This window comes from Pleurodeles waltl, chromosome 1_1 (assembly GCF_031143425.1).
Source record: "Pleurodeles waltl isolate 20211129_DDA chromosome 1_1, aPleWal1.hap1.20221129, whole genome shotgun sequence".
Lineage (NCBI taxonomy): Eukaryota > Metazoa > Chordata > Amphibia > Caudata > Salamandridae > Pleurodeles > Pleurodeles waltl.
Genome location: NC_090436.1, coordinates 619185517 through 619213147, shown reverse-complemented (window position 1 = coordinate 619213147; position 27631 = coordinate 619185517). Strand labels below are relative to the sequence as shown.

The window sequence follows — 27631 nt, the reverse complement described above, 5'->3', positions numbered from 1 at the left end:
CCATGCCCTGGCAGTTCTCTAGACTACTAGAATCAAAACATAATCCTAGGTTGTCTGGATGTTTGCTCTAGTGAAGCCCCTATGCTCTTGGCTGGACAGAGCCTGGACCTGAGACTGTATGGGCTCTTCTTTGGTTTTGCTTGGGACACGTAGAAGGATGCAAAATGCAGTTCCCTGACTGTTTTACTCTAGGATTTCATAAGATTGTACTGCTGTGGTACAGTAAACGAGGGGGTTAGTGAATAAATAAATAAGTAAAGCATCTCTCTGGAGCTGGTAGAAGAACAACTGTATGGTAGGAGTGTCTGTAGAATGGGGTTAAGAGGAATATTCCTAGGTAAAACTACCATTTCCTCACTATTCTCGACTCAGTGACTCAAGATGGGGCATTCCCCCTTATGCGGGCTTTGCCTTGTAGCCTGAAACATTGTTTGATTGCCACTGGGAGTCTGTAAGAGTGAAGATGAGTTAATAGATAGACACTTAAAACACAACTCACCTTTCACATTTTCCTGTTCAACTTTCTAGTATCTCTTAACCACATTTAAAACATTATCATACATTTGACAGTTCAATCACCGTCGACACCCCGAAAAAACCTTTGCTAGAGGACATAAATGCATACAATGCTAAAGATTATTTATGCTTTTTCCAGCATGCTGCTCATTAATGCAACTGTGCATATTCTTATTTGTCTGTTCATCATTTCATCTTGTTACAGCTCCAAGAAAGTAAAATGTGACAATAGTCCAGAATCACAACAAAGAAAAGCAAGTGCACCATGGGAAGGAAATGGACCACAGAGGTATAGTATTACAAACAGCAAAGATTGCCCAAGTAGTGCTAACCTATGTGATATTCAAAGCCCAGTGTTTAAAGGGTTAAAATCAGTTACTCATCCAATCCCTTCTCCCATACAACTTCTACAGACTTTTTCTTCAAACAATCAGTGGTTAAGGAGGTTGAAATTACAGGAAGCAGTTGACCTTTGCCATGAAAGGTCTAGTGGTACCTGCGACGGGTGCAGATGGAATGTTAGGAAGAGGTGAGACAGCTAAACGATGCCAAAATATGTCTCAGTAATGAGTATTATAAACTCACAGGTTAAAACATTGGATTTGGCATTTAATTATTAGTAGGTGCATGAACTAGTACTATGTACTTCATCTTGCAACTCTAAGTCATTAGGGCTCATAGGCATGGTAAGAAGGCTGGGCAAGGCTGTAGGTTCTTGCCAGACATAACACTGCATCAACATAGTAACGTAAAGATGTAAAACAGGCTCCTTGAAGGCATTATTAGAAGATATAGCTGTTATCCAAGGAAATGTGTTCTTCATAAAACAGAAACTGGTGGTCTTGTGCAGAAATCATTCTGTTGTTTCTGTTGTGCTCCACAAGGGATATGTGAGCCCTGACATGCTTATAGATACCGGTTCTGGTTTCATATTTGAATTTTCCTACACCTGTAAGATTACATAAAAGACTGCATGATATTTAGTTATATATATAAAGTGAACTTTTGCAGCTAATTAAAAATGCACAAATCTTCAGTATTTTCGATATGAATTACAAATTACCTCATATTTTACTGATGCAGCTGTTGTTTGTGCTCTTTTGACATACTTTACGGGTGCAGCTGTTGTTTGTGCTCTTTTGATTTACAGGATTAAGATGGTTTTTTAAACTTTTTTAACTAGAGTTTAAACTGAGTTTATATTACGAACATCACATTAGACAGGTGGTCTCTAGTTTATGGGCAGTTATTTGAGACCTCTGGATCAACATTTGCTAAGGACATTGAAGATTGCTGAACATTCTTTTTATTTATTTTTCAATTTTCCTTTAAGACGTTTATAACTTGGTTCAATGTGGCCATAACATTTTTTGAATGTAAATGTGTGAAAACATCACAAAGAGGAAACAGTGATCCGTTTGCACTGGATTTGGAGTTCTCTTGGTTGTCTTTTGCGAGCTGACATGTATTTTTGTTGCATGATGTCTGATGTCTGTATGACCCAGTCATTTGTGATGTGCATGTGTCTGTTGTGTTGCCAAATGCAAGTTAGCCATATTGTAGTGTTTTGCTAATGGATGCTGACAAATGAATAAAGCTTTCCTAGACCTAGCAACCCACCTACCATGCCATTCTAAGGTAACAAAAGTATGCTGTAGAGATAGGGTAGTGTGACATTTTTAGGTCTGGCATTATCCAAGACCTTGTAATTTTTCTAAAATAATATGCATAATATACTTACGCAGTGGTGTGGAATTTAATAAAATATCTACTTGTCAATGAGACAGGTTGCTTCATAAATCTAATTCTTCTGTAAAAAAAAAAAAAAAAATCTACTTGTCCATTTGGTGCTATATAGTGTGCCGACAAATTATGGCAGCAATCTCATTATATAAGAGCTTTGATAATAGGCTCTCTCTGATTATGCCTAGGCTAATACTACAGTAAAGCTTGAATACTAGCAATTTCCTTATTTTGCCACCTTCCTGCAGATCTTCATACTGGGGCTGGAGAAAGCGGTAAGCAATAGTTCCATGGCTGGAATGCCCTTTTGAGTCTTGTCTACACCTACTAACTAACTAAAACATGTTTAAGGGTTTTTAACAGCTCTTCTCTGATCTTTTCCCATACGAGAAAGGTTGAAAATGTACTTCTGACAACGGTCAGAAGTAAAACTCCTTCCAGGGTAGGGAAAAATGTGGTTGGGGGGAAAGTGAACTTGTAAACCCTCATCAGATTTTCACATGAGCAAATCTACACATGCAGATTTGCTTGTGTTAAAATGCAGTTCACAAATATTTTCTAGGAGTACGATTTTCTGGTCTACTTCTGTAAATTCTTATGAATTCATGAAATACATAAATCTGCACGAATGGAAAGACATATACCATGGTGCACTTTCGTGACTTTCTTTAAGAATTGGGCCCCTAATTAGGTCTGGCAATCTTTCTCTTTGTCAATCAATTGGCAGTCTTGTCAATGATCACAATCTGCTCTTTCACAGGATCGCAATCTGCTCTTTCACAGGAAGAATATGAGCACACAAAGTAGTTTTCTTCAGTGCTAGGAACCACTATGGCAATGTGTGCATTTTGAGAACAAAACATATTTTTGCTTTTTGTCAATGTTTGTTACAATAGTGAGGGCCCAGTGACTTCCACAACAATAAAGTTTTACAAAAGCCATATCAAAAGACACGCTTTGACAAAACCAAAAGACTGACTACCATTGGCAGATCTGTTGGCTTTGCCAATGGTTGTTTATTTACATGTATCCCACAGTCTTGTTGCAACTGGTTATACTGACATTCCATTATGACTTGTTTTTGGAAATACTACCATACATCAACACATTTACTAAATGATGCTTCAAAGAAATGGTGCCTAAAATTTCACAGTTTAAGCAAATGTTTTTTTCCTAGTTCCATTTTGTGGTGAAAATGTTATATTGAAAGCAAAAAATCATCAATCTTGCTTTCAAGCTTCTGCAAATATTTGCATTTAATTAGAGACCATTCTGGGAGCATTATATGTAGCCTCCTATTGTTAAACTTTGCAAACATGTGTACACACTGTTTACTGGAAACACTGTCAAAAGTGCATTCTGTGAGCTTACAACATTTATTTAGAGCACTTGCCCTAATAATAAAGGCTTTGCATTAATGAACCATGAATACAAGTTTGAACAGCATTAACATATCAACACAAATATTACCTCAACTGCAGACAATTCCAAATATGATACTGTCAATTGGCAGCCAAAGGGGCTATGCTGCAGAGGGGTTGGCCTACTTGTCCCAAGGACAAAATAAACCTGAAAACTTGTCCTTGTCCTGGGCGTAGGGCTATAGGAATTTCACACCCCTGCTTAATTAAATGGGCTTTCACCCACCTCCCTTTATCCATTGGTCTGTTGTTGTCATTCACATTTGGCTTCCGCCTACTACAGCATGGGGCAGTGAGTCAGCCTACGTAAGCCTCTGGCTAAATTTAGTTTGAATGACTGCATTTTGTTCTTTTACAATAAGCACACCCACATACAAGGTATTTCCTTCAGCGCCGGTGTTTTAGTTTATAATTAATTTTGCCTTACTATTGTGTTTAGTGCGTAATGTGATAAGCAGGATGATTTTGATGTGACCACAACGCACATTCCAGCTTTATCATATCCCATCTGCTGCTAATGCTGTTGTAAATTCCATTGAAGTGGCCTTGTTTCACATAGTCTCAAATGAACTCTGAAAATAAGCTAATCAGCGTGCCCTACTTATATTTGCAACTCTTTCTTTCTTTCTGTTTCTATCTTTCTTTCCTGCCTCTCTTCCTTCCTGCCTTCTTCCTCTTACCTTGTGTTTCATTCTTTCCTTCTTTTTTCTGCCTTTCTTCTTTCTTGCCTTCTTCCACTTACATATTTCCCCTTCTTTCTTTTTCCTTCTTTTCTTCTTTTCTTTCTTTCTTTTTTCTTTGTTTTTCTTACTTTCCTCCTTTCCTTCTTTTTCTTTCTTTTCTTCTTTCCTTTCTTCTTTTTACTTGCCTTCAGCTCACTTGAACTCTGAATATAAGCTAATCGGTAGTCCTATCTTTGCAACCTTGTCTTTCTTTCTTTGTTTCTATTTTGCCCTTTTCTTGATTGCCTTCGTCCTCAAAGGTGGGGGGAGCAGCCTGTGCCAGACAAATTGGCTTTTTTAGGGCTGTGTAAGCCAAGACCTTTTGATTTTAGTAAAATTATCTGTATTACACACTTACTTATAGAGATTTTTAGCCCGACTTCATCCATCTGTTATTACTTCATTCCCATTTTCCTTCCACTCTCTCCAGCATGCATTAAGGGACAGCCCATTTCAGCCATTGGCTTATTTCACTATGACCTATAGCATGCTGCCCTTTCTCAAGGAGCACATCTACATAAAAAGTAGTCCCCTTCAGTCTAAGGTAGTACTGTGGTAAGGTGCTTTTTTGAGAACAAACATTGCTTTTCCTTTTAACCAATGTTTTTGCAGATTTATGCGGTCTGGCAGCTTCTTGAACAACGAAGTTTTACATAAACTATGACAAAGCAAGAATTGCCAAAAAGCTGGTGGTCAGCGCCAGACCTATTGGTTTGCTAATGTTTGATATTTCTACATTTTGTAGAAACCCATAACATGCTAGTGTTGCATAGTTCTCAAAGACTGATTTGGAGGTCACAGTTCTCTTTTTCGTGCTAAAAATCGTGCAGTTTCCTGATCTGACACTCCGAAACATTCATCTAGTCCAAGACATTGAATGTAAAGGTCTAGCCGGACAAATCTTTTGATGTTAAAGAACACGAAGAAATCGAGAGATAAGATATGTGATAAATAGTGTCTGAGAAAAGTGTAAAGCAAAAGTTGATGAATGGAAATTCTTAAATCAGTCTCTCTGGATATTTTTTACTTAGCTGTGCCATTACAACAAGGGCAACTTGCTTGCAAATTAATTGAGGCCCTGCAGCCGAATGAGTATTCCAAAATAAACTACTGGGCCACATCCGCTCTCAGTAGGAACACAAGAGGCCACAGACACTTTTGGGATTTCTATTGCTTTCCTCATGAATTGCAGCAAGTATGGGATGAATGTCTGGTCTCGTGGAGATTACTTTAAAGAACAACACGTTGTACAACAAAATGCCTGGATCATTTTTAACTACAAGAAAATCCCGTGCAGTCTTCTAGTCAATTGTATTTGCCTATCCTATTATTTATGTGATAGAGCCACACGAAAATAGTGGCCCTATAATTATGGGACATTGACAGAATATCTTGATGGTGTCGCAGTGTGATGGTGTACCTAAACCTCTGATATAGCAATCCGAGGCTGCACACTTTGGGATGGAAATGTATGCAAGAAAAAAACAATTAAAAAATGAGTCTGCATGGAGACCTATGCTTTGTAAAGGTAGCTTAAAAATCGAAAATATTGCAATTAGAGCAACTATAGCAAACACAACAACTATATACAGAGTTAAATAGGTAAGACTAACAAGCCCAAAGAGCATATATTCTGTTTTGTCTTAATTTTCATTATCAGGGTATACTAGTTTTTGGCCTGTGTAGGCAGGGGTGATGATGTGCATTAAAGAGAAACTCCAGCAACCTGAGGAGAAACTTAATGTGATTAAGGATTCAAATTGGTCATTAGCTATACGGATAGGGCACCAGGAATTCACGGAACGCAGAGTGATGTCAGAATCAAGTGAATAATCTCTTTAGCCACGTTGTGGCACAGACAAGCTAAAACAGAGCATGAAATGCATCCTGATAATGATCAGTGGTTCAGATCAACTTAAGCAGTCCACCCATCACTATTGTTACACACCAGTGCGATAACATAGGGTTCAGTCAGGAGTGTCATACAGCCCAATAGACTGATAAACCTATCACAGAGTCTTTCTGTTCCTTCCACACTAGGAAGCACACAGAGTTCTAAGGTGCACTGTGCCACACAGACTCCCTGTGCTACTAAACTAGCCTTTAGTCTAAAAAAAAGAGAACCAAAAAATATTAGTGATATAACATCCAGAGGACTGTGCAAATAGGAAGAACAGCCATAAATAGAGGCTACCACGAATCCATTCTTCCGTCAAACCCATTGTCCCAGGAGTTAGAGTGCGAAAATTACTAATAAAATTGCTGATTAACTGAAAGGGAAACGCACGTTTAAAAGTGCAAGGCTGAAATGAAAATGAGGCCTACACTGATAATTGACACAGATATTTTGTAAAATGAAAATAAATCACTCTCTTATTAAATGTATTTTCTGTTTAACTAACTGAGAGTAATGAAAAATTATAATTACATGTACAGAAACAAAATAGTTTGAGTTTTATGAAATGTAAGCTACAGGGTGTTTGAAAAGGCCCACGTTAAGCTAATTCAGAATGAAATAGGCAGTGAAAAGTTTTCTGTTCTTTCTGAATCATCCTGTGTGATGATCTAGTCTCTGAGAGAAATGTTCTCCTGTTGTAACATTTTGTTTAGTTCCTATTAGATAGTGTTCCACAGATAACAATGGCTTTCAGTAGCTTTATGTAGTTTGAAACATTTTATTTCTACATTGGAAACTGGTGATGGCAGTGAAAGAAGCTGAACCAATGAGGGAGAAAAGAACACGAGAATTGCAACATGAAGAAACATGCTTTTTTGGTTCTGTTCAAAATCACTTATAGACTAAACCAATGGTAGAGTAGTTAGTTATTTTTGGAACCTTATATTGGGATGTTAGCTCTTTGTCCTTTGCTGTGTTCAGATGTGTTTATATTTCTGTTAGTGAAATAATGTGCTGTGTGCCACTGACAGTTCAGATGCATTAAGGCCAAATATTACTGAACTGTTCCCATATATGTCACTGTCCACTGAAGCTGACCAGAAGACGCTCCTCTGCTGCCAGCTGAACCCATTAAGGAGAGGTATAGCATGGTTTGCATGTGTCTTTCTTGCAGGTTTTCATGTTTTTCTTTTATAAAAGCCCAACTGCTATTTTAGTAAGCGCCATAGAAAGATGTTTTTCAAATTAGTCTTTGTCTTCTTTTTCTTTTGCATGAAGTCATGCTTAATCTAATTAGGATAATAGTTAGAATGTCACATTCTGAATTTGGCTGTGCAAATTAAATGATTGGGAATAATACATCTATGTTAACTTAATGTATTCAGTCGCAACTGTGCATCTGATATTGCTGTTATTCAGTATGGTGATTCTTGAGTGCCTAATAATTCATATTTTGTCAAAGCTGAGATTCTTTGGAAGGTTTGGTCAACCTGTGTTATTCATGTATCTTTATAATTTGGTTTTGCGCTTGGTTTACAGGATCTCAGCATTGTTAATCTAAAGGGCTATCAATGTTTGAACTTTACTAAACTGATGTGGTGTTTCATTGCCAAATAGGTAATGGTGTGTTTAAATTACTGACTCTAATGTTGATTAATGATGGTATTGTTTGGTTTTGTTTATTGTTGACTTCATTTCTGTTCAGAGCCAAGCACTCACACCTATCTGAGTCCAGAGGTTCATTCAACCTCATGAGGGTAGATGGTTGGTTACCCTTACGTTTCCTCTTCTAAAATAAATTATCAAAACAAATATAAGGTAGGACACACCCACAGAAATTCTGGTGATAGAGCAGCAGGAACAAGGACGACAGTTTGTACTATGAAGAATTCAGCACATGTGACAGAGGGGGTGCCTAAAGATTGATAGGCGTTTATTCCAGCATCCAGAGGAAGGGGGTGGTAGAGGAACAGAGGCTAAGGCAATCACTAACTATATGTATTGTTTAAGAAAAGTGATTGTCTTCTAAAGACCTCTCCTGGATAAGTGCACAAGAGATCGGTGAACAAAAAGTTGCACGAAGGGGTGCAATTCTGTCAACTTGCAGCTCAATTTATGTCCTGTCGCACCAGTTCATTTTGAGCATAAATCCAAGATTAGACTCACCAAAATAGCAGCCTAAGGACAGAGAGCTTAACACTGTACCTATTTCATTTATCTGCCTGCCACTCTGCTTGTGTCCTACAAAGTTTTCAGGGACTAGAGAAAAATATAGAGGCTTCAAGAGGACACAAGACAGTCTACAGACAGGAGAGGCAAACCTGCTAGTACAGCATCAAGCTGTTAGACTAGTCTTTCTTAGTCTGCACCGTGAAATAGGAAAAACCTAGCCAAAGCCACAGAATCAAGAACTGGACTGAGAGCAGTGCCTCCAGTACCAAAGTATGAGATCCTCCTTAAAGTCAAATTCCCAAAGCCCTACATCAGAGCAAAACTCAGCCTCTACCAATAGATCCTGTACTGTAACAGCAACCTAGTTTCCAAACAAGGCCTTTTTCCAATCAAGTGTACACTACACCCTTGATTCCGAACTCATTGCCCGCAATAATAAAAATCTGTTCTGACAAAGGACATCTAAAGTGTCATAATAACTAATGTGCCTAAACTCATATAAGACAAGATTTGGGAAGCACCTTTTTTGTATTATCTTGCCCTGGCAGAGCAAATAGTCAACCCGACAATTGTCAAACTAAGTAGCTTGAAGAGCCGGAGGAGTGGCAGCTTCACAGCCTTTCAGATTGTTGGGCATGATGAAGGTATTTTGCCTGTAACTGGTGGCAAACAAGGTGACCTTTAAGATTGTGCTTTACCCCCTCTCTGATTTGCCAGACAACTGAGATAAATCAGAACCCCCATTTCTCAGTTCACTGATCCATGCCAAACTGCTGACAAAAAGTATATCTTAAAACTATACTCTAATTTAAAGGTCGCCATCAGATCCCCTTTTCTTTCATGGAGAATGCTGCAGTATTTTGATTAATCGATATTCCTTATGTAATGCCCTCAATTATCATTAATTCCTGTCTCTTTCCCGATTCATTGTTATCGGCCTGGTGATTGTTTACATTTTTGATTTACTTTTGTTTTTAGATTTCTGAGGGTTTGAACATTTTAATGCACTGTATATGAGTGAAGTGTAGTCAGAAAGAATGATATAATTACTCTCCACCTTGCCACTGCTGCCTGTGAAATCAACAGAGGATGACAGTTGCCAGTTTCGCACCATCCAGGCTGTCAAATGCATATATCTGCTTTTTAAGTGTTATTGGCAGGAACTAACTTAAACTTAGCATTAAACCTAGCGTTAACCACGCAGGCATCTAAGGCAGTTCAAAAAGGTACATTGACAGTCTACACGCTTCCTTTTAATATTTTTCCCAAGGAAATTCCAGCAGAAAAACACATTTTATTTTCTGTGATTATAGGAATTTTGGCAGGAAAAACAATAAGTGACAATTCCATCTCGCTTTTGTGTATGTAGGAACATGTTTTGCCTGATTTTTATTAAAACATTTTGTGCTAGGGGTTATTCTCCTACTATGCAATGTTAGAATACAGAGGACAATATTCAATCCAATATTTTCATCAACAATATATTTCCATCTTAATTAGATCTCCAGTTTTACATATCTGTCAGTCCCAATTTTTAGCTATTATTAACTTCTATAGTGTAGTTATAAAGAATGCAAACCTTTTTAACAATGTCAAATTCAGTTAATTTAAAAAAACAATTACAGTTTTTTAATTGATAATCCCAAGATTTTAAAACTTCTGAAAACCTCATTAAATTACAACTTGCCAAAGCCAACTTTTTAAAAAAATGATTAAACTTGGAAATAGCTGCTCTACAAGCTCCTAAATAAAAGCATAGTGTTTTAATTAATTTCCATATTTTTTTAAACAGATACAGCTGTTTACCTTAGGACTCCACTTTTGTTACACTCGTGATACACTGCGGATATTATATTCTTTCAACAGACCATTTTCTGTTAAATATATTGTTGAAAATCACATAAAACTAGTACTATCTTCATATGGGTTGGTCTTTATTATTCTCATTGGGGAACAGTTAAACAATAGCAGTGCAGATAACGTATTTGACTACACTGTTTCAGCTAGAGTATTTCTAAAAATGATTATTGTGTCATAGAAAGTCTTTATATTGCATGGTCAGCCAGTATTCCTTCTAGGAATTATTTACATGCTTACAAAAAAAAACTTCAGCATCATTGGGATTATTTGTTTTTCGCTGCTTATAGCTCTGTGGGTGATTGCTGACTTTTGCTTTTTAACTCTAGTGGACTGTACAATTCTCCCACTGACCGCAACAAGTCACCAAAGTTCCCCACCCCTCGACGACGAAACCCTTCAGGTGGAAGTGACAATGATTCTGGCCAACCTGGGCGAAGAAGGTAAGTACAAACATATTATCTAAACATTGAGCATTTCATGTGTCTTTGTCTCTCATCTTTTTTTTGTTCAAAGTCTATTAATACGGGAACCTAGCCTTTGAGAATCATGTTCTCTTTTATTGTGTGGTCAAACTTATGTTTGTTGCTTGAGAGTTTGCTATGTGATAAAGTCATTGTTGCACCATAGCTTTTGAAGTATCCAGCTCTTTTCTTTCTTTTCACTGTTCACAAGGGCATGCCATTGCCATGGCAATCCCAAAAGAAGTGGAGTGGTGGCGCAAATGCACAAAGGATGGTCATAGGCATAACACAGAATCAGCACATTACCATGAAATGTTAAGTTCACTGTTCTCAGACTTGGAGGTACCTCACTGGTCATAGTCATGGACCTAGATTGTGCTTCCACTTTTCCACAAGACTCAACAGGGATTGGCATCATTCTTGTGAGAACTGCCCCTTCTAGTATGACTAATCGAAACAAATATAGCTATGCCTACTCCCGTCCATGCAATGTGTCAACTACTGCATACAACCCTGATTAAAGGTTTACTTCTGCCTGCAGGGTGTTCTATGACATTAACTAGGCTGCCTGCAAATATGTGCATCTTCCCTTTAATAGATATACTTTAAGTGATTCCCCATTGTGATTGTGATAAATGTTATATAACCTAGTATGAATTCAGCTAATGTCTGTTCTTATCCAAACAGAGATTTGGTAGACATGCCCTCTCTCTTTTTTAATTGAAGGTTGAATTGTGGTTCCTCCAGTGTGTGGCTAGAATGGGTGTGTAGATTTTAGTTCTCATTTGAATGATGAAGGGCAGCACCAGGTGTGGAAAAAGTCCCTGTACTGATACAGATTCTTTCAGGGATCCAGGAGTGTGTGTCAAAATAGGAAATGGCATCCATCATCATTAGCTTGTTATGTGTGTCCCACTTGTGGTGAGTGGGAAGAAGGTATTATCTTAGCTAAGATGAAAAATCATGTTGTGAACAGAGCCCACCAAAGAGTTCTTTATACTTAAGAAAGTGTTAATGTGACTGAAGTGTTGTATTTTACGACTGGTAAGATAAGGAAATGGTTTTGTGTTAGTGCATTTGATGCTTAGTACACCATCTCCTTTAAGTAACTCAAAAAGTAAAGTGCTGTCTTACCTACCTGGATAAAAGAAGGGAAATGCAAATGTATTCCTGCATGTAATCTTATGCAGCAGAGGGTTTGAGGAGAAACATACGTGATTAGATGAATAATGTACACAGAGGTTCATAGTGTCAAAAGGGCTCAGACATGATTCTGAAATGTACTGAATTGATCATTGTATTATTAGGGAATGATACACAGAAGCTCAATATTAATACCTAGTGAATGCACCTTCTTAGAAATAGCTCAAGGTCAAGGAAGTCAGTAAGATGAAGGAGGGCTTTTAGTATGGTCCTACATTTGTGGATAGATAGTATAGGTCGTGGTGTATGATCTCACACTGCACATGCTGAATAATTGATCATGGAACAGGTTTGGACTGAGATCACTACATGAGATACTGGACTGTTATATATTGTAAATGCTGCTTTTGGTTTCTGCTTTCTGTAGAAGATTGGTCCCTTTCTATGATCCAGAAAGCAACAAGCATTGGCAGAGCCATTGGAACGAGAGACACAGGAGGGAGCCAGTAGCAGGGGACATAGAGGTCTATAGTTGTAAATGAGTCCTTCATACAGTTCAGTGCAGGCACTCGAGTGCAACTAGTGCCCGAATACCTGTTGGCAGCTGTGTGCTCTGTAAATGTTTTTTGATTGATTGATTGATTGGTTGCTTGAAGTAGAAGGATACACCCAAACAGCCAATAGCATTAGATGAGAGATAATTACTCTTCTGGACTGAGCAAACATATGATTGACAGTGTCTAAAGCTAATGGCTAAAGGAGGTGGTCAAAGCCAGTTGGTATAATGGAACAGACCTAAAGCCTGTTCTATGTACATTGTTATCAATAGATCTGTTTGAGAGCTACACTGCCCAGAATGTTTGAAAAGCCCGAGATGATAGTGTTGGATATGATCTGGGTGTGGGAAATATCTGCTTCAGTGAGGCATCCTAGGAGAGAGGCTTTGCAACTTTTTAAACCATCGGTTCAAGCTCACTACATATTAAAAACAGTCTTGCTGATGGATCCCTGTCTCATCAGGGTCAGCATGCCAAACCACGTCTTCTTGCTGACAAGGTTCAGACTCGGTCAGTTGCACTGGTGGTTAGCCTTCCCAAGGGGCTATAACTTTGGGTCAAATTTTAGTTCTTGTGGTTGTGATTTTATCTATGTACAAGACATACTACATTTTGTTATGCTGTGTGAATTTTATGTGATTCCACGCAGAGCTTTTATCCTACCGCTACTTTAAAAAATGGCTTTTTTAATAAAGTCCTACCCTTATGGTTTTACACTTATTGGACAATGACTCTATATGTTTCTCTCTCACAAGTTTTCTTGCAGATGCAGTTAAAATAAGATGTTTGCTTTCTGATTGATCACCCATTCGTTTTAGACGATTTCCATGAATTTCTCACTTTGCGCAGAGAAACTCCAAATTTTTTAAATCTGTATTGATCCTGATAATGTTATCTATGTATGACTTTTTATGGGGTTTGATAAATTCCAAAATAAAGAATATGTTGATTGATTGATATATTTAAGAAAGTGGGGCCAATTTACAAACCTAATTTTGGAAGTTGGAAATCTTTTCATCATAGATTTCCCTTAAGTGTTTGAGTAGATGTCTAACTTTTTGGAGAAGCACACAATCTTCAAAAATAGTAGTATTAGATTTCCTTGAATAGGCCTTCGGTTTCATATTTGCTCCTGTTAGTTATCCACAGGGAAGGCAACCAAGATTACTAAGTAATCTGTGCATTCGCATTCCCACGACCACCTCCTTCCATTCCGTCTAGAACCATGTTTCCATCAATAACCTTATATTTTTCACTGTGAAGAATCATCCTTACTGGCAGATATTCCATTTTAGTAAGGTCCGCTAGCGAGTACAAGTGTCCTCAAATACTGATTCACTGAACCTGTATCTGCCATTTGCATGCACAGCGGCCAACATAGGTACACAAAATGTTTTGTGAATCAGGTCCCTCTAACAGAATATACATGTAACCAGGAGAATATAGATTTATTCCTTAGAAAATATGAGATCACATACAAAGACATATCTAAGTGTACTTAGTGGATGTTTGCAATTAACCCACTGCAGAGGTGTACATGATTGCAGTCCTATTTATTCGTGTACTATTTAACCATAAGCAGTTGACCCTAAAAAATATTAGATAGCGTTTCTGAAACCTGGTTTGGATAACTGCAGCAAACATTGTGCAGGTGGCTATAAACACCATCCCTACAGAGCTGTTTTGAGGCATGAGCAAAATGGGCAATTTCCCAGTGCTCACATCTTCCCACTGCCTCACTCTAGTAAGCGTGTGCATAAGCATGACCAGACTGCCTCGCCTTAATTCTTGACCTCTCAGGCAGTTTGCGGCAGTTCAATTTAAGAAATCTTTCTCTCTCTTGCTCATTACCTCAACTCAACTCTTTTGCTTCATCCCCTCATTCTCTATCACTCTGTGTCTCTACCTATCTCTACTATCTCTGTGTACCTCTCCTATCTCTTTATCTCATCTCTGTCTACCTCATGTAGGTCTATCTTACCTGTATCTCTAATCCACGTCTCTCTCCCTCTCTCATGACGTGTACCATTCTGTGCCTACTGCTACTTCTCTACCTGGGTCCTTCTTCTCTTTTCCTCCTGTATTTCTTTGCACCACAGTGCTGTTTCCTCCTCACTCTCTGCAGCTGAACTCCAGCTACTTCTCATCTCTTTCTCTACGTTACCTTTTCATCTGTCTATAAATCAGTGCTCTCTTCCTCTGTTGTCCCTCTCTCTCCCTCACCACTATCTTCCTTAGCGTTTCTCTCTTTACCTGACCTCTCTCACTACCTCACTTCTTTTTCTACCCCACCTCTTGTTCGCTCTTAATGCCTAACCTCTGCATTAATCTCACCATCTGTTCGCTACCTCTCCACATCTCCTTTCTCTCACCACCTCACCTCTCTTTCTCTACCTTCCGACTCTCGCTCCACATCACTGCTTTCCCTACCTTCCGTTGCACTGAGTTTCTATCACTACCTCTCCTCTTGCAGAGTTGTAGTTCAGGATTCCATGTTACATCATAGTTTGTGATGTCATGGAACCCGATATAAGAATGTGTGTGTGTAGGCAGTTGCAAGGCTTTTGAGTAGATAGCAGACCACTGTAGATCTATATTCAGGTAAGGGAACAAGAATGACCTTGTCTCTTTTCGCATTGTGAAGTCTGAATTAGCACTGATTGTTTGGAAGAGGAAGATCCAGGAAGTTTGGCGTCTGTATAGATTCACCACTTGCAGTGCACATGTGAAGATGTCAGTTTCAACGCGCTTGTTGACAACAAGAAAGGTCACAATGCACAGCCTGCATAACGTTTGTGACAACCATTTTACAACCCATCAGCTTTCTGATTTCTGACGATCTTACTCTGGGACTGTGCAAGTATGTGAGAGTTGTGGTTGACCATTTTTCGAAATAAGGAGAAATAGAAGTGATCTAGGCCAGCTGCCAATACTGTTGTAAGATTTTTTGATGGAATCTTTTAGAGGAAAGGTTTGCCTAAGAAATAAATCAGTGAAAATGTGTCACAATGCAGGTCTGAAATAGCTGAGGATTTTTAAAGAGGAACGGCATCATTCATCACAATGCATCTTTGTGCCATCCAGTAGGGAGTGGTGCTGTGGAGAGATTTAATTTAGTGATTTAGGGTTCAATTCAGCTAGCGGTAAAATGGTAAGAATTGTGAAGTTGAATCAAAGAAAGTACTCTGAGCACATCAGTCTGTGACCTCTGTCACAGGACATAGTGCATTTGAAATAATGAGGAGTAGGAAACCTTATACTAAGGATAACATGGAATGGATGAGTGAGTCTAGAAAGTTAGAATGGTCTCCTGAGATGGTAAGAGCTAACATAAAAATGTACAAGAAGTTTCTATGAAAAGCTATGACTTTTAACATGGTAGTTTCTGTTGGTGATAGGTTTAAAGTAAAGAAGTTTGAAAAGTTCAAAAAATTAGTTAGTCTGTTTTCTAAGCCTTTGAAGATTTTAGAGTGTTTGGGAAATTCCACATAACGAAGTGATGGTAAGGTTTGGCATCTTAGCCACATTGCAAAATGTAGAGGCTCTGGAGCTCAGGGAAGTGAAGAATCATGAGGTGGGAGCAGTCATTTGTTATTTGGTGTGTCTTGGAGTTCCACACCATGTGAGGGACTCACGGGTTCATCTAATGGAGAGATGGCGGAACATTCACATCTAGGATCCTCTGCTGATCACCAAGAACACACATTGAATTTTAAATCAGAAAGAGAAACTTCACATTCATAATCCACTGTAGATTGATAGGAAAATGCTGTAGATTCTAATTGTGGTAGGGGTTCTGTTGTGAATAGCAATAATTTCATTCCTAACAGTAGATTGGGACAATTGATATAGTTACCGAAAAATTCAAGAATTACATTTTGGAATGAACATTTTATTTTGCAATGAGCCCTTTTTTGTTTTGTTGTACTCTCCTAAATGTATTTAATCAAATTGTTATTGTATTTTTTTTTGCTGAAGGGAGAAGATTTTTGAAACGTTGTAGTTCAGGATTCATCAGTCGTCTCATTTTGAAGAATGTGTGATAATAAAGGGCATCACTCCCACCCCAGACCAGGGGCTAGTTGCCCTTAAAGTTCAGGGTACCTCCAGATTTGAGTAAACACTCAGGTAGGCCTTGAGTGTGTTGCATACAAGCCTTTTACCATTAAGAAAGGATAGATTTTTCTTCACACTACACTTACTAGGGATCTCAGGCCCTGAGGAATTCCCCAGACCAGTTATGGCTTCCTTTGTGGGCAGAAATATGTTGGCCGTTAGAATTATAGCGACACAGTGAGTCATTATACTCAAAAAATCATCCCTATTTTGTTTTTAATTTACCAGCAGACACCACTATTAAAGGTGTGATACACACTGGCGATCTGTTAGGTAATTTTATTTAAACAACTGGATCCCAATATTATCGAGAAAATATAATTTAAGCACTCCCTCTGGGTTTATTTAACCACGAGGGTGAGTCCGCCCAGGTGGCATTGTCCTACCTGAGTTGGGGTAGGTGGCCAAATGATGAAGCATGACACTATTATGTGTGTGAGACCACCTATTCCGTAAGGGGAAACCCCCTAAGATAGGTCCTAATCATATGGTTTTCACTACCATGTCTGATTAGACTGGATCATGGCAAGAGTGGCTCTACCACAGGTTGATCAGGTCTTGTCCCCCCCCATACTTTTTGTGTTCACGGTTTTGATTTTGGGAGGTAGCAAGAGGGCTTTAACCTTCCTTATCTCTCTTTAAGTGTAAAAAGCATGATGCACTAACCCAAAAACAAATATATGAATAGATCCAGAAACTATGAAATGCCTGCATGTAAAATCTGCTCACACAAAGGTCCCAGCAGTCAAAAGAAATGAGTCCAAAGAACATGAGGGTGGATGTACTAAGCCGTGTTCACAAACAAGTACAATTATGTGTTAATTGCGCACCGACTGGTTTGCGAAAAGGGTCTCATTGCGCTCTTGATGTTCTGATCTGTCACTTGCAAAATGTACATTTGCCGTAGGACAAAAAAACCTCCTGCCACATCATAAATATCAATGATGATGGGGGGACCTTTTGTGATTCCCTGTGAATGTATGTGGGGATGAAGGCCTGTGAGTGACAGAAGACCTTATCTTGTGTTAGCATTCCTTCAGAGTGTGGTATGATCTTAAGAGCTTGTCGTTTGCAGCTGGTAAGTTTGATTTTACCTGCTGACTGTAATCATTTTTTTCTTTTTTTCAGGAAAGGTCAAAACAGTGAAGAGTCCTCTGATTTAAAGCAAAGGAGGAGGTATGTAATTTAGTGATAAGGGCATGGAAGAGACAGTAGGTTAAGTGAGCTGGTGAGATTATAATACTTATGTTGTTTAAAGGAACCATATAGGGGACCATGGATTTAGTGGGAAAATCTTTTATTATGATTCGAGATGCAGGATTTTATTACTATTAAAAAATTACTAAGTAGCTAATTGCCATATTTTATGAATATTCATGCATATTTAGATGACATGCTACTGGTCATTTCTTTTCTAGTTCTCTGCTTGCCTTATATATAACCCCTATCAATGTCTGAAAAAGTATCCTTTTTGTAGTGAATGTGGTCAAAAATTGAGGCTTTTCTGATGGCCACTTTTAACCGAAATCCCTCACCTTTACAATATACCCCAGTCCCCAGACTGGATACAGAGAATTATTCATCAATGCTCCCTCATGCCACTACGTGGCGTGGTGTGGCACTACACTGGCTTCATCCCACCCAGGAAGTGGCACAGAGGAGCTGCATTAAAAGCACCACCCATGTGCATTGACATCAGGTCTTTTTTTTCCCCTCTTCCAGAACAGATATTTGGCTAGACTCCCAAACATGCTTAGTCTTCTGACTATTAGAAAACCGTTTCAGTGTGCTAGGGAATTATGTCCCCATCAAAGACAGCAGGGTTCAAGCTGTGCCAAGAGCGTTAGTTGGCAAGTAGCCATATGATACAGACCTATGCCTGGTGATCCAAATTTTCTCACCAAGCACCCTAATCTGGAGAGTTTTACTGTGCAGGCTTTCATTAGAAAAGTTAACCCTAACTCATTTCCGACTAATCCCTCATATCAAGAATCCAGTAGAACTGATGCTATTGGTGATTAATGTTTTCTTCTGCCAGTTTGGCACTGTGGTCCATAAATGTAGACTATCTATTAGGCTGCTATACTCATTCCTGATGTGAACTGGTCTCCGTTATTTGGCTCAAACAATCTATGATGGGCAGGAAGCAGTGAAATATGTCATCCACAGAGGCTGAAACCATGGATTACATTGGTAGAGCCATTGGTACCAATGTCATGCTCAACAGGCACACCTGGATGAAGTCCATCGGATTTTCTGGTGATGTGCAGACATCACGGATGGACATCATCTTTGATGGGTCCGGACTCCGCACTGGAACAGTCTAAAGATTGTATGGCCACAGCACGTTCCTGGGGCTTTTGACTGCTGTGAAACAATCCCCCATCAGTTCTGCAAATGTAGGGGCTACTTCAGGAGGTTAGTCTACAGACAGTAGCAACCTTCCCAGCCAGTAATGCAGTAGACAGCCAGGGCCGGGGGACATGGCTTTGCAGACATTGTACAGGCCAGCAGGGTCATCAGTCTCCCATCTCTTCATCCCGAACAGCAGCCACCTTGCCACTTTAGTTTTTCCTCAGTGTTTCACGACTGACTAATGGAAGGCAGGAATCAATATTCCCTCTGGGCTAGGTGATCCATCACTTCAGACACATGGGTTTTAAAGATTATCCAAAGAGGGTATGCCCTGCTTTTACTTTTCTTCCCAGCCAACTTTGCTCGTGCACCAGAAGACATTTTGGAGGGGCATCTACTTATCCTGCTGCAAGAGTTACAATTCTACTATCCAAGAGTGCCTGCAAGAGAGTACTAAACTTGGAATGAGGCGATGGGAGCTATTCATGCTAGTCTTCTGTTCCAGGCTTATCCTTGACCTTTGACTCCTGAATACCTTCCTTTGGAAGGACAAATTAAAAATGCTTATGTTGGCTCATAAATTATCTGATCGGGACCTGAGATTGGGTGGTGTCATTATATTACAGGAGCTCTGTTTACATATACCTATTCTGCATTCTCAAAGGCAGTACTTGAAATTCGAGATGGTCCAGGAACATTTACTTCCCTTCTGCCTTAGTCCACCCCCAGCCCGCACCCCACCCCCCCCTTTAAGGTATTGACAAAAGGGGTGGTGGTGGTGGTCACTGGCTTTCTTTGGCGGTTGGTACTTCCGGTATGCCCATACCTCAATCACTGACTGCTGAAACTGGGCTTACCGCAGTTAGTTGTAGACCACCTTCAGATGATGGTGGCAAGCCTAACATTAATGGGTTTCATCAAGTATGAGCCATAATCCCACCCACTTCCCTCACAAATGCTTCCATCCGTTGGATCAATCCTACATAGGGTGAGATTCAAGGATTTTTCTTCACCACGATGAGTCGGTGACATTCAAGCAATGATCCAATATTTAATGCTCGATCTTTGATCTCAGTGAGGGTGGCCTTTTAGTCTTGTACATCCTCCTTGTCAGCTGCACACAGTGGCACATGCAGCCCTGTCTTTGAACCTGAAATTCCGGCAAGGTCAGCATTAGGACCTACTTTCCAGCCCCTTCCATGTCTCTAGGGAGACAGCCAAAGATCAGCAGTAGTGGACTTAAACCACTTTCCCCTCCCCAAACAAAGCTGACAGTAATGAAGGAAACACAAGAGGGGGTCATCCGGGGGAGCTGTAGAGGCCTCTTGTCTCCAGTGTAGAGCCAGCAACACATTAAGCTATTAAAGCTATGAACCATTGGTTTGGCCCTGCCATGTGTCAAAGGGTGGCTGGTGCAGCTTCTCATGGAAAAAACACTGCCATGTGGTACCTCAACCAGCAGGGGGGTGAAGTGTGGTCCTTGGGCCTGTGTCAAGTGACCTTGTATGTCTTCAGAACGCAGGAGTGCTAGAACATTTTTGTATCTGCCAGCCACCTGGCAGGGAACCAGAATGCCAAGGCGGAAGAATTGAGCAGATGTTGCAGGCAGATCACAAGTGGCCTCTGCATCGAGGGATTGCTATAATGTTTATTTTTTTATGAATAAAGACTTGGAAAGAAAGTAGCCATTGAGTTTTTTGCTACACCATATTGTCTCCATAAATGGATCCCTAGCATCTTTAGAGAAACTATGAAGTTGCTGCAAGCTTTACTTGGAAAACACTGATCAGTAATTTTAGTTTCTCTTTGGTATTCATTTATCTGACCTTTTTTACCATGTCGGTCATCTACTTCACTCGGTCAACTGATGCAGCATTCTATAGGTGGCTGACAATTATTGTGAGACCTAGAAGATATACTCTTGTTTTCCTCTGGCCATCCTACTGTCACCAAATAGGCCATCCTTCTGTAATCAAAATTCACAGAATATAAACGTATGTACAAATACAACATTTTTTTCTTGAACTCGAACAAGTAAAGATCTAAAGACCTAGAACAAATAGGGCACTTCCTTTACAGAAATGTGAAAGCCAATGAATTATCCAAATATAGGTCGTTAAGTTTGGTCTCAACAAAGCTGCAGAATTGTATACACGATTACTTTGACCACTTTTGTAATTCATTCTGAACTAGCACTGTAAAGTGGCTTTTTAAGTTATGAACTTCTTTAGTGACTGCGCAAGCTTGCTCCCATCAAGTTTCAACAACCACTCAATTAATATGACGGAGGTGTTTCCTCATGGACTACTCCCAGCGTTTTCACTGACTTTGCATACTGACTGTCAGAAGACTGAAAAGTTTTGATAGACTAACGTGTCGTGAAACTTGAGTTTCCTTTTACTCACTTAACTTAAATTGGAATCAATATTAAATACAGGCCTTCTCTTTTAGATTGCTTGACCCGAGGCCTCCAGACATAATGGTCACATTTTGCATACATTGCAGCTGGTCAGCTTTCACTTTCTCCTGGCCATCACATACAACAGTAATACAGTAGCACACATGCATTGCTTCCAAATCACCAACCAGTGGCTTCTCCTTTTCAGTCATTTGTAGAGCACAAGAAGTGATAAGTAGGCTGAACCTTAGTAGTAGCTTATGACCGCAATTTATGATCTTTGTAATCAAGCCATTCACGCCACCCTACATTTCTGCTCCACACTGGACATTCTCAAGGTGTGATCATACTGGACTTCATAATCCTTATTATGGTTCTCAATGCACATTTTAATTGTGATCCATTTTACATCATCTCCTCCTCATACATTTGTTCACACTAACGCTCAATCAGAGTAAATTCTTGATGTTTCCAGATATTTGCTTCTACAGGCCTGTGCCTACTGCTTCATACGTCATCATGACACATGTTACGTTGTACTCGGGTTTCACAAGATGGCAACCAACTTTTTATTTTCTGGTCTTATATATGCCGCCCCCAAACATACTTGACAACATTCAGGATAGCTTCCTATGCTTGATAAGGCTCAAACGTAAGAGCACAGCAACACATAAGTGAATATGAATGCTACATGACATGGTAAGAGGTGATATCTAATTTGTGATGTACCAACATGATTATATTAATCTAGTTAAGGCTATGAATAGGCCTCAGTTTTATTCCACTTCAAGATACGACAATGATCATAAATTTCGCTTTGAACAAGATGAACTGAAAGGTTACTGTACTTTGTAATCAACCGTTGTTATGTTGTCATCTATCACCCTTTTGCATACTTTCTTGTGGTTTACACAAATTGAGTATCCCGCACCATTGACTACATCTATTTACATTCCATGTTTGACTGAGTATATTTGAAGATTCTTCAGCATATATGGGTACCAGCAACGTTAACAAGCAACCACACCTCTGCCCTAGCCTTCACACAGCACACACATGTACATTTTCATCATTTATATGAGGTGGGAAACTTTCACACCGCTCACGTACACCCATCCATGGTACCGTGTAAACTGTAATGGGTCCTTGATCTCATCTTTACCCCAATACCTGGGATGACTAATTGGATGGGAATTATCCTTTCACCAATGGAGCTTATGTGTTCCCTCCAACAAGAGAATATTGTACCAAGCCTGATATTCTGTTTCACTGCTTCCCTTAAATTTGCTCCCATTAAGTGTTTGACCAACATGCGTGCTTCACCCATTCCTTTTCTCATTGATTCCTGGCGTTGTCCTTGCCCTTGATGGTTCCCACAAATGAATACAATAGGGTCTGTATTCAATAGTGGTTTCATGTTAATCGCACACAACTGTGCACGTCATTCGAACAGTAATCTCACAGGGTGTAGTAAGTATTACACATATAATCCGTACTAACGAGATTTACATATTTCATAGCCTTGAAAAAGCTCTTTGGTTAATACACTGGAGCAAAACCTGTGTCGACTGTTTCTTCACATAAATAATTTACGTACACCTCAGCTAGATTCTGAGGACGTTTTAATAACATTTCTAGTGGAGCCGTATGAAGATTCCACCATTTTTTTATTTCAGAGTTGTTGATAAGTAAAATAAAATAACACTTACTCATTCCAATAGCACTCTCCCTGTCAAAGCTGTTCAGCACTGCCTTCTGTACCCGTATCTTGTGGTCTATTCGTGTATTACCGTTGCCATCTTCATTTTATTCATTCTCTGGTCCTCGGAAGAGGCCTTAAATGTTCAATGCAATAGTTATCAATTTGCCTACTACTGTGGGCAAAGCGGTGCCGCACCCGGGCACTGGTGTCAAGAAGTGTTTGCTGTACATTTCATGGCCGCGGCCCCCCGTATCGGTAGGTGTAAGCTTTGCAGAAGGCTATCTTAATGGCATACACATTCAAAGTATATGTTCTCGGTTAACCATTTAAATGCCTGATCTATATATTATCTTCGCAAACACCTGGCTGAAGTCGATTTTTTTAACTAATAATATTTTGTTATGTTTTCTGTTTCTCCCTTTATCGTCGCTACTCACTGCAGATCACGGTCTCGTTGCAATACCAGCAGTGGCAGCGAATCAGAAAACTGCAACCGGGAGCATCGGAAGAAGAGAAACAGGTGAAGGCATTGCATGGTTCGAAGGGCATGATGGGACTGGAGCTGCTCAGCGCCATACTGTCAGTGAGCCTAGAGGGGGTCTCGTGGTTAAGGTGCAGCCTCGCTGTTTTGGAATGCTGAGTTCCACCATTTATCCTTTGTACGATATTGTGAAGGGTATTATTTACTCAACTTTCTGCTGGAAGCATTACATGTGATGTCTCTGGGTAGGGTTCTGAGTGATTGACATCACTGCCCACACTTGTACCTGTAATTCAGAATGATGAGGTATTGCCTGGTTGTGGCTGAGGGCCACTGGATGCAAGAACTTTCCATTAGGAGTCTAGGGCCCATATTTATACTTTTTTTTCTCTGCATTTGCATTATTTTTTGACGCAAAAGCAGCGCAAACTTACAAAATATAATTGTATTTTGTAAGTTTACGCCACTTGTGGGTGAAAAAATGATGCAAATGCGGCGCAAAAAAGTATAAATATGGCCCTAGGTTTGCTGCCGATTCACCATGTGCTCTTCGACAACATCCTTCCTGACTCCATGCCAATGTCTATAACATAGACCATATTATGACGTTGGGCCAGAACGCTTATTAATGCGCAAACTCCAGTTTCCACTGGTTTCTTAATTCTGAGCCGTGTACAGTCCACCGCATGGTATAAATAACAGGTACAATAAACACGACTCTCCTCAGTTTTCCCAGGCCAATTTCGGCAGGTTTAACCTGCTGAAATTTACTGGAGAAAATGCCTTATAGTTATTGCAGCATGCAGAATTCGGTGCGTGATACACTGCTAGTCTGGTAGAAACATTTTTACCAGATTAATGAAATACAACAAGCTGAGGAACAGTGTGCATGCTATTGTTTTTTTTATTTTAGGCACACAGGAGTGCCATTTGGGCCACTCTTAATCAGCACTTTAGATTCTGACTGCTTTGAGTGATCTCTGTGTTTGAAGACGTGCTCAGCAACGTCACTTTTCTGACAGTAGTACAATGCTTTGATAGTGAGTGACTGTGTACCCTCACATATTTTTTAAAAATGTTGTTTAATGGTTGGAAGAGACCTTTACTCGGGATTTAGCAGGCTGTAGTCGTGGCTGGTTCTAGAGTTTTTATTGCCATAGGTGAATATGCTCAAGAATATACCATAGGACAGTCGGTCAGCTAACTTCACTGTGAGTTACTGCATTCTGTCATTTCACAAGGAGCACATCACACACAAAGTAGTTCCCACAAGTGCTAGGGTACTATGGAGTACATTATGTGACCACAAACTGTTTTTCTTTTAGCCATTGTTTTTATTTTTTAGATTCCCCACTCTACTAGTTAAGAAATAAGAAAGTCTACCACTCAATTCTAATACCTAGCATAAGATATTGAATTTTGTAAAACATGCTTTAGATAAGAGAAGTTTAAGACATGCATCTGCAAAATATCCATAAAAGCCACAGTCGACTCATACTACTGAACAGAGTTGGACACACCATTTTAAAGACCTTTTGAATCCTGCCCAGTGGACTGGGTTGTGCCCCGAGTGATTGCCAGTCGATAACATTAATTCAAGCATTCCATCCATCACCTTGATGATGTTGTTGCAGCTGACGCCTTAAGTATGACAGGTATGCCCAGACATGCGCACTGTACCACTGAAACTGAACTGTACCAGCCTGATGAGTCCTAAGGGGATACTGGTCCTAGGCTGCTTGTGATCTCGTTCAGGGAGGACCCTGCTTGGCAGTCCAGGCTAGACTGTTTCCATTGGAGCAGGGATCAAACTGATTTGTGTATGGCTGGGTCCAAACTGCGGTGGCATGGTGGACACAAAACAGTGGACTAGGATGCAGCCCCTAGGGATTGCCAGTGGCTGAGATTAATTCAAGCATTCCATCCATCACCATGTTGCAGTAATACTGACCAACAGCAGGCACAATTCTTATGCAAAAGCAGCAAATGGGGAAGATGGCTGCCATATTTGTCCATTGTTACATGAGTGGAGCGGGGTTTCTTAGTGCAGACGAGATAATTCTTTGTGTGCTTTGTAAACGAATCATGTTCTTCTACCAACTGTTAAGGTCGGCTAAATATGTGCTGCTTACTTTGACTGAGAAGTGCCAGTATAGTTGTCAGCCATCTTCTATTTTAGGACAGATCGTTATCCATAAATATGAATGGTCGGCCTTCCTCAAATAATGTTTTGGTCGTGCATGTGTCTGGGGCAAAGATGATCTTTTCACACATGGCTCTGAGGTTTTATAGAAGTTTGAACGTGATGGTAATTCTGTGACCTTCCTTCTCTCGTTTTTCAATGCGCAAACGATGTAGAAATGTTTGCACATTTGAAAAGTAAGCTAGGAAACCAGAAACAATATCATTTATTTTTCACAGCTGCAGATAATCCTCGACAAATCGAAAATGCTGTTATCTCCAGCATTTCGCTTTTACTGCGGTTTTTGTTTTCACCACTTTTAATTGTGCTTCTTTGGGGAAAAAAAGATGACCAAGGTGCTTGTGTGCTCCTGCTCATGACCGCATTAAAATGTGTGCTGTTCTAATTATTCTCTGGTCTTGTGAATGTTGTCACTTTGTCAGTCTGAAGGCACCACAGACGTGCTTTTAGCACACCATGCTAGGGGAATTTCACCATCTCTTGCCTCATTGGCTGGTAGCATATTCTCATCTTTGCTTCTAGTTGATACTGGCCACCCTCATTTCAAAACATGTCGCTTCCTGTGGTCGGGGAGGAGGGGGTTAGAGATAAAACAACATTTCCCAGACTTTTTTCTGTGAACTTCTACCGGCGAAAGCAAGTGCCCGCCCACACTTTGTGTAAAGGGAGATGTGTGCCCTTTACAGGGCAGCTCTATAGAAAAGGCCTGTCTGCATGCGGTGACCCTTTTATGTCATATTGTAAATCACTGTTGGATCTCAAAAGCTCCAGGGTAGGTATGAGTCAAGGGGAAGCCAAGCAACCACTGAGGGCATTGTGTGTTCAGCTTCTCCCACTGATGCTGTCTGTAAACTGACCCTGACAATGCTGTCTTTGTGAGGTTTCTTCTCTTTGTTTTAGCTCTCTCTCTCTCAGGGCTGTCAGCTGTAAAAACATACTCTCCTGGACTAGGTGAGCTACTTCCTTTTCTCTTTCACGCACCCATTGTTTGTGTCGGGGACGTATAGTGGGAAAGAACTCACATGCAGTATGGAGGGTGCATGACTCACATGCCCATTGATTAGCACAATGTCCACTGTACCCCTGGGGTAACATAACTCACCTGTGCACATGTCGGCGCAATCGTGATACACGGTTCAGAATACATGGAGCACTGTGTATGCCTCGGGATTTGTTGGGTGCAAGTTTTGCTTTATTATCTATTAACTTAATTCTAATTTTTGATGGTCATACCAGGGTGTGGAAAAATGCCAAAAGCAATAGCATGCACACTGTTCCTCGTTTTTTTGTACGGTACTTACCAGTTGTATTTCCTAAAAATCTTATTGGCAAATGAAACTCTGTGTGTTCAGTGCTAACGATACCTGATTTCCTTTTAACCTGAAGCTGCATTTGGGGAAGACCTGCCTTTCTGTTGACATGTTTTGTTCTATTTTGTTTGGTCAAGAACGCTAAATAGAGAGAGATAATGACATACTTTTGGACCCTCTTCCTCACCCATGTGACATTTTCTTGGCCATCTGGATGTCCGATACACATGTGTTACCTATTTTTTGTTTTTCTATAGTCAGTCACTCTCAGACAAACACAAACATAGATACACACATAGACATGCACACACACTCCTTTTTTTTGTAACCCTGTGGTATCACATAGATGCACAATGCAGCACACTTCTCATGCTTATATGGCTGCAAAAGGTGGATTTAATATGCAGGACCAAGTACTTGCACGTATTTCAGTAGCAAGCCTGAGTACAAGACATTCTGTGGGTGTTTCCCTGTAGGTCTCTCGTTTCAGAGTGCACTCGTTAGGTAGAACAGATGTGAGGCAAGGTACAGTGCTGTGTGACCACACATGCACAAAAGGTTTTGGTCTAATGTG

General features: G+C 40.0%; 1 protein-coding gene across 2 annotated transcripts in view; it reads left to right on the top strand.

The window, feature by feature from the left end:
• Positions 1–27631, top strand: part of EPB41L4A (erythrocyte membrane protein band 4.1 like 4A) — a 624815-nt gene that overhangs the window by 534390 nt on the left and 62794 nt on the right. Inside the window, exons 14-18 of one of the 2 annotated variants that reach the window (XM_069226475.1) lie at positions 722–805; positions 10658–10771; positions 17737–17784; positions 23506–23583; positions 26648–26698. In XM_069226475.1, the coding sequence (XP_069082576.1) occupies positions 722–805; positions 10658–10771; positions 17737–17784; positions 23506–23583; positions 26648–26698 (375 nt within the window). The remainder of the gene's footprint in view (positions 1–721; positions 806–10657; positions 10772–17736; positions 17785–23505; positions 23584–26647; positions 26699–27631) is intronic. The other variant, XM_069226476.1, reaches the window with a different exon arrangement.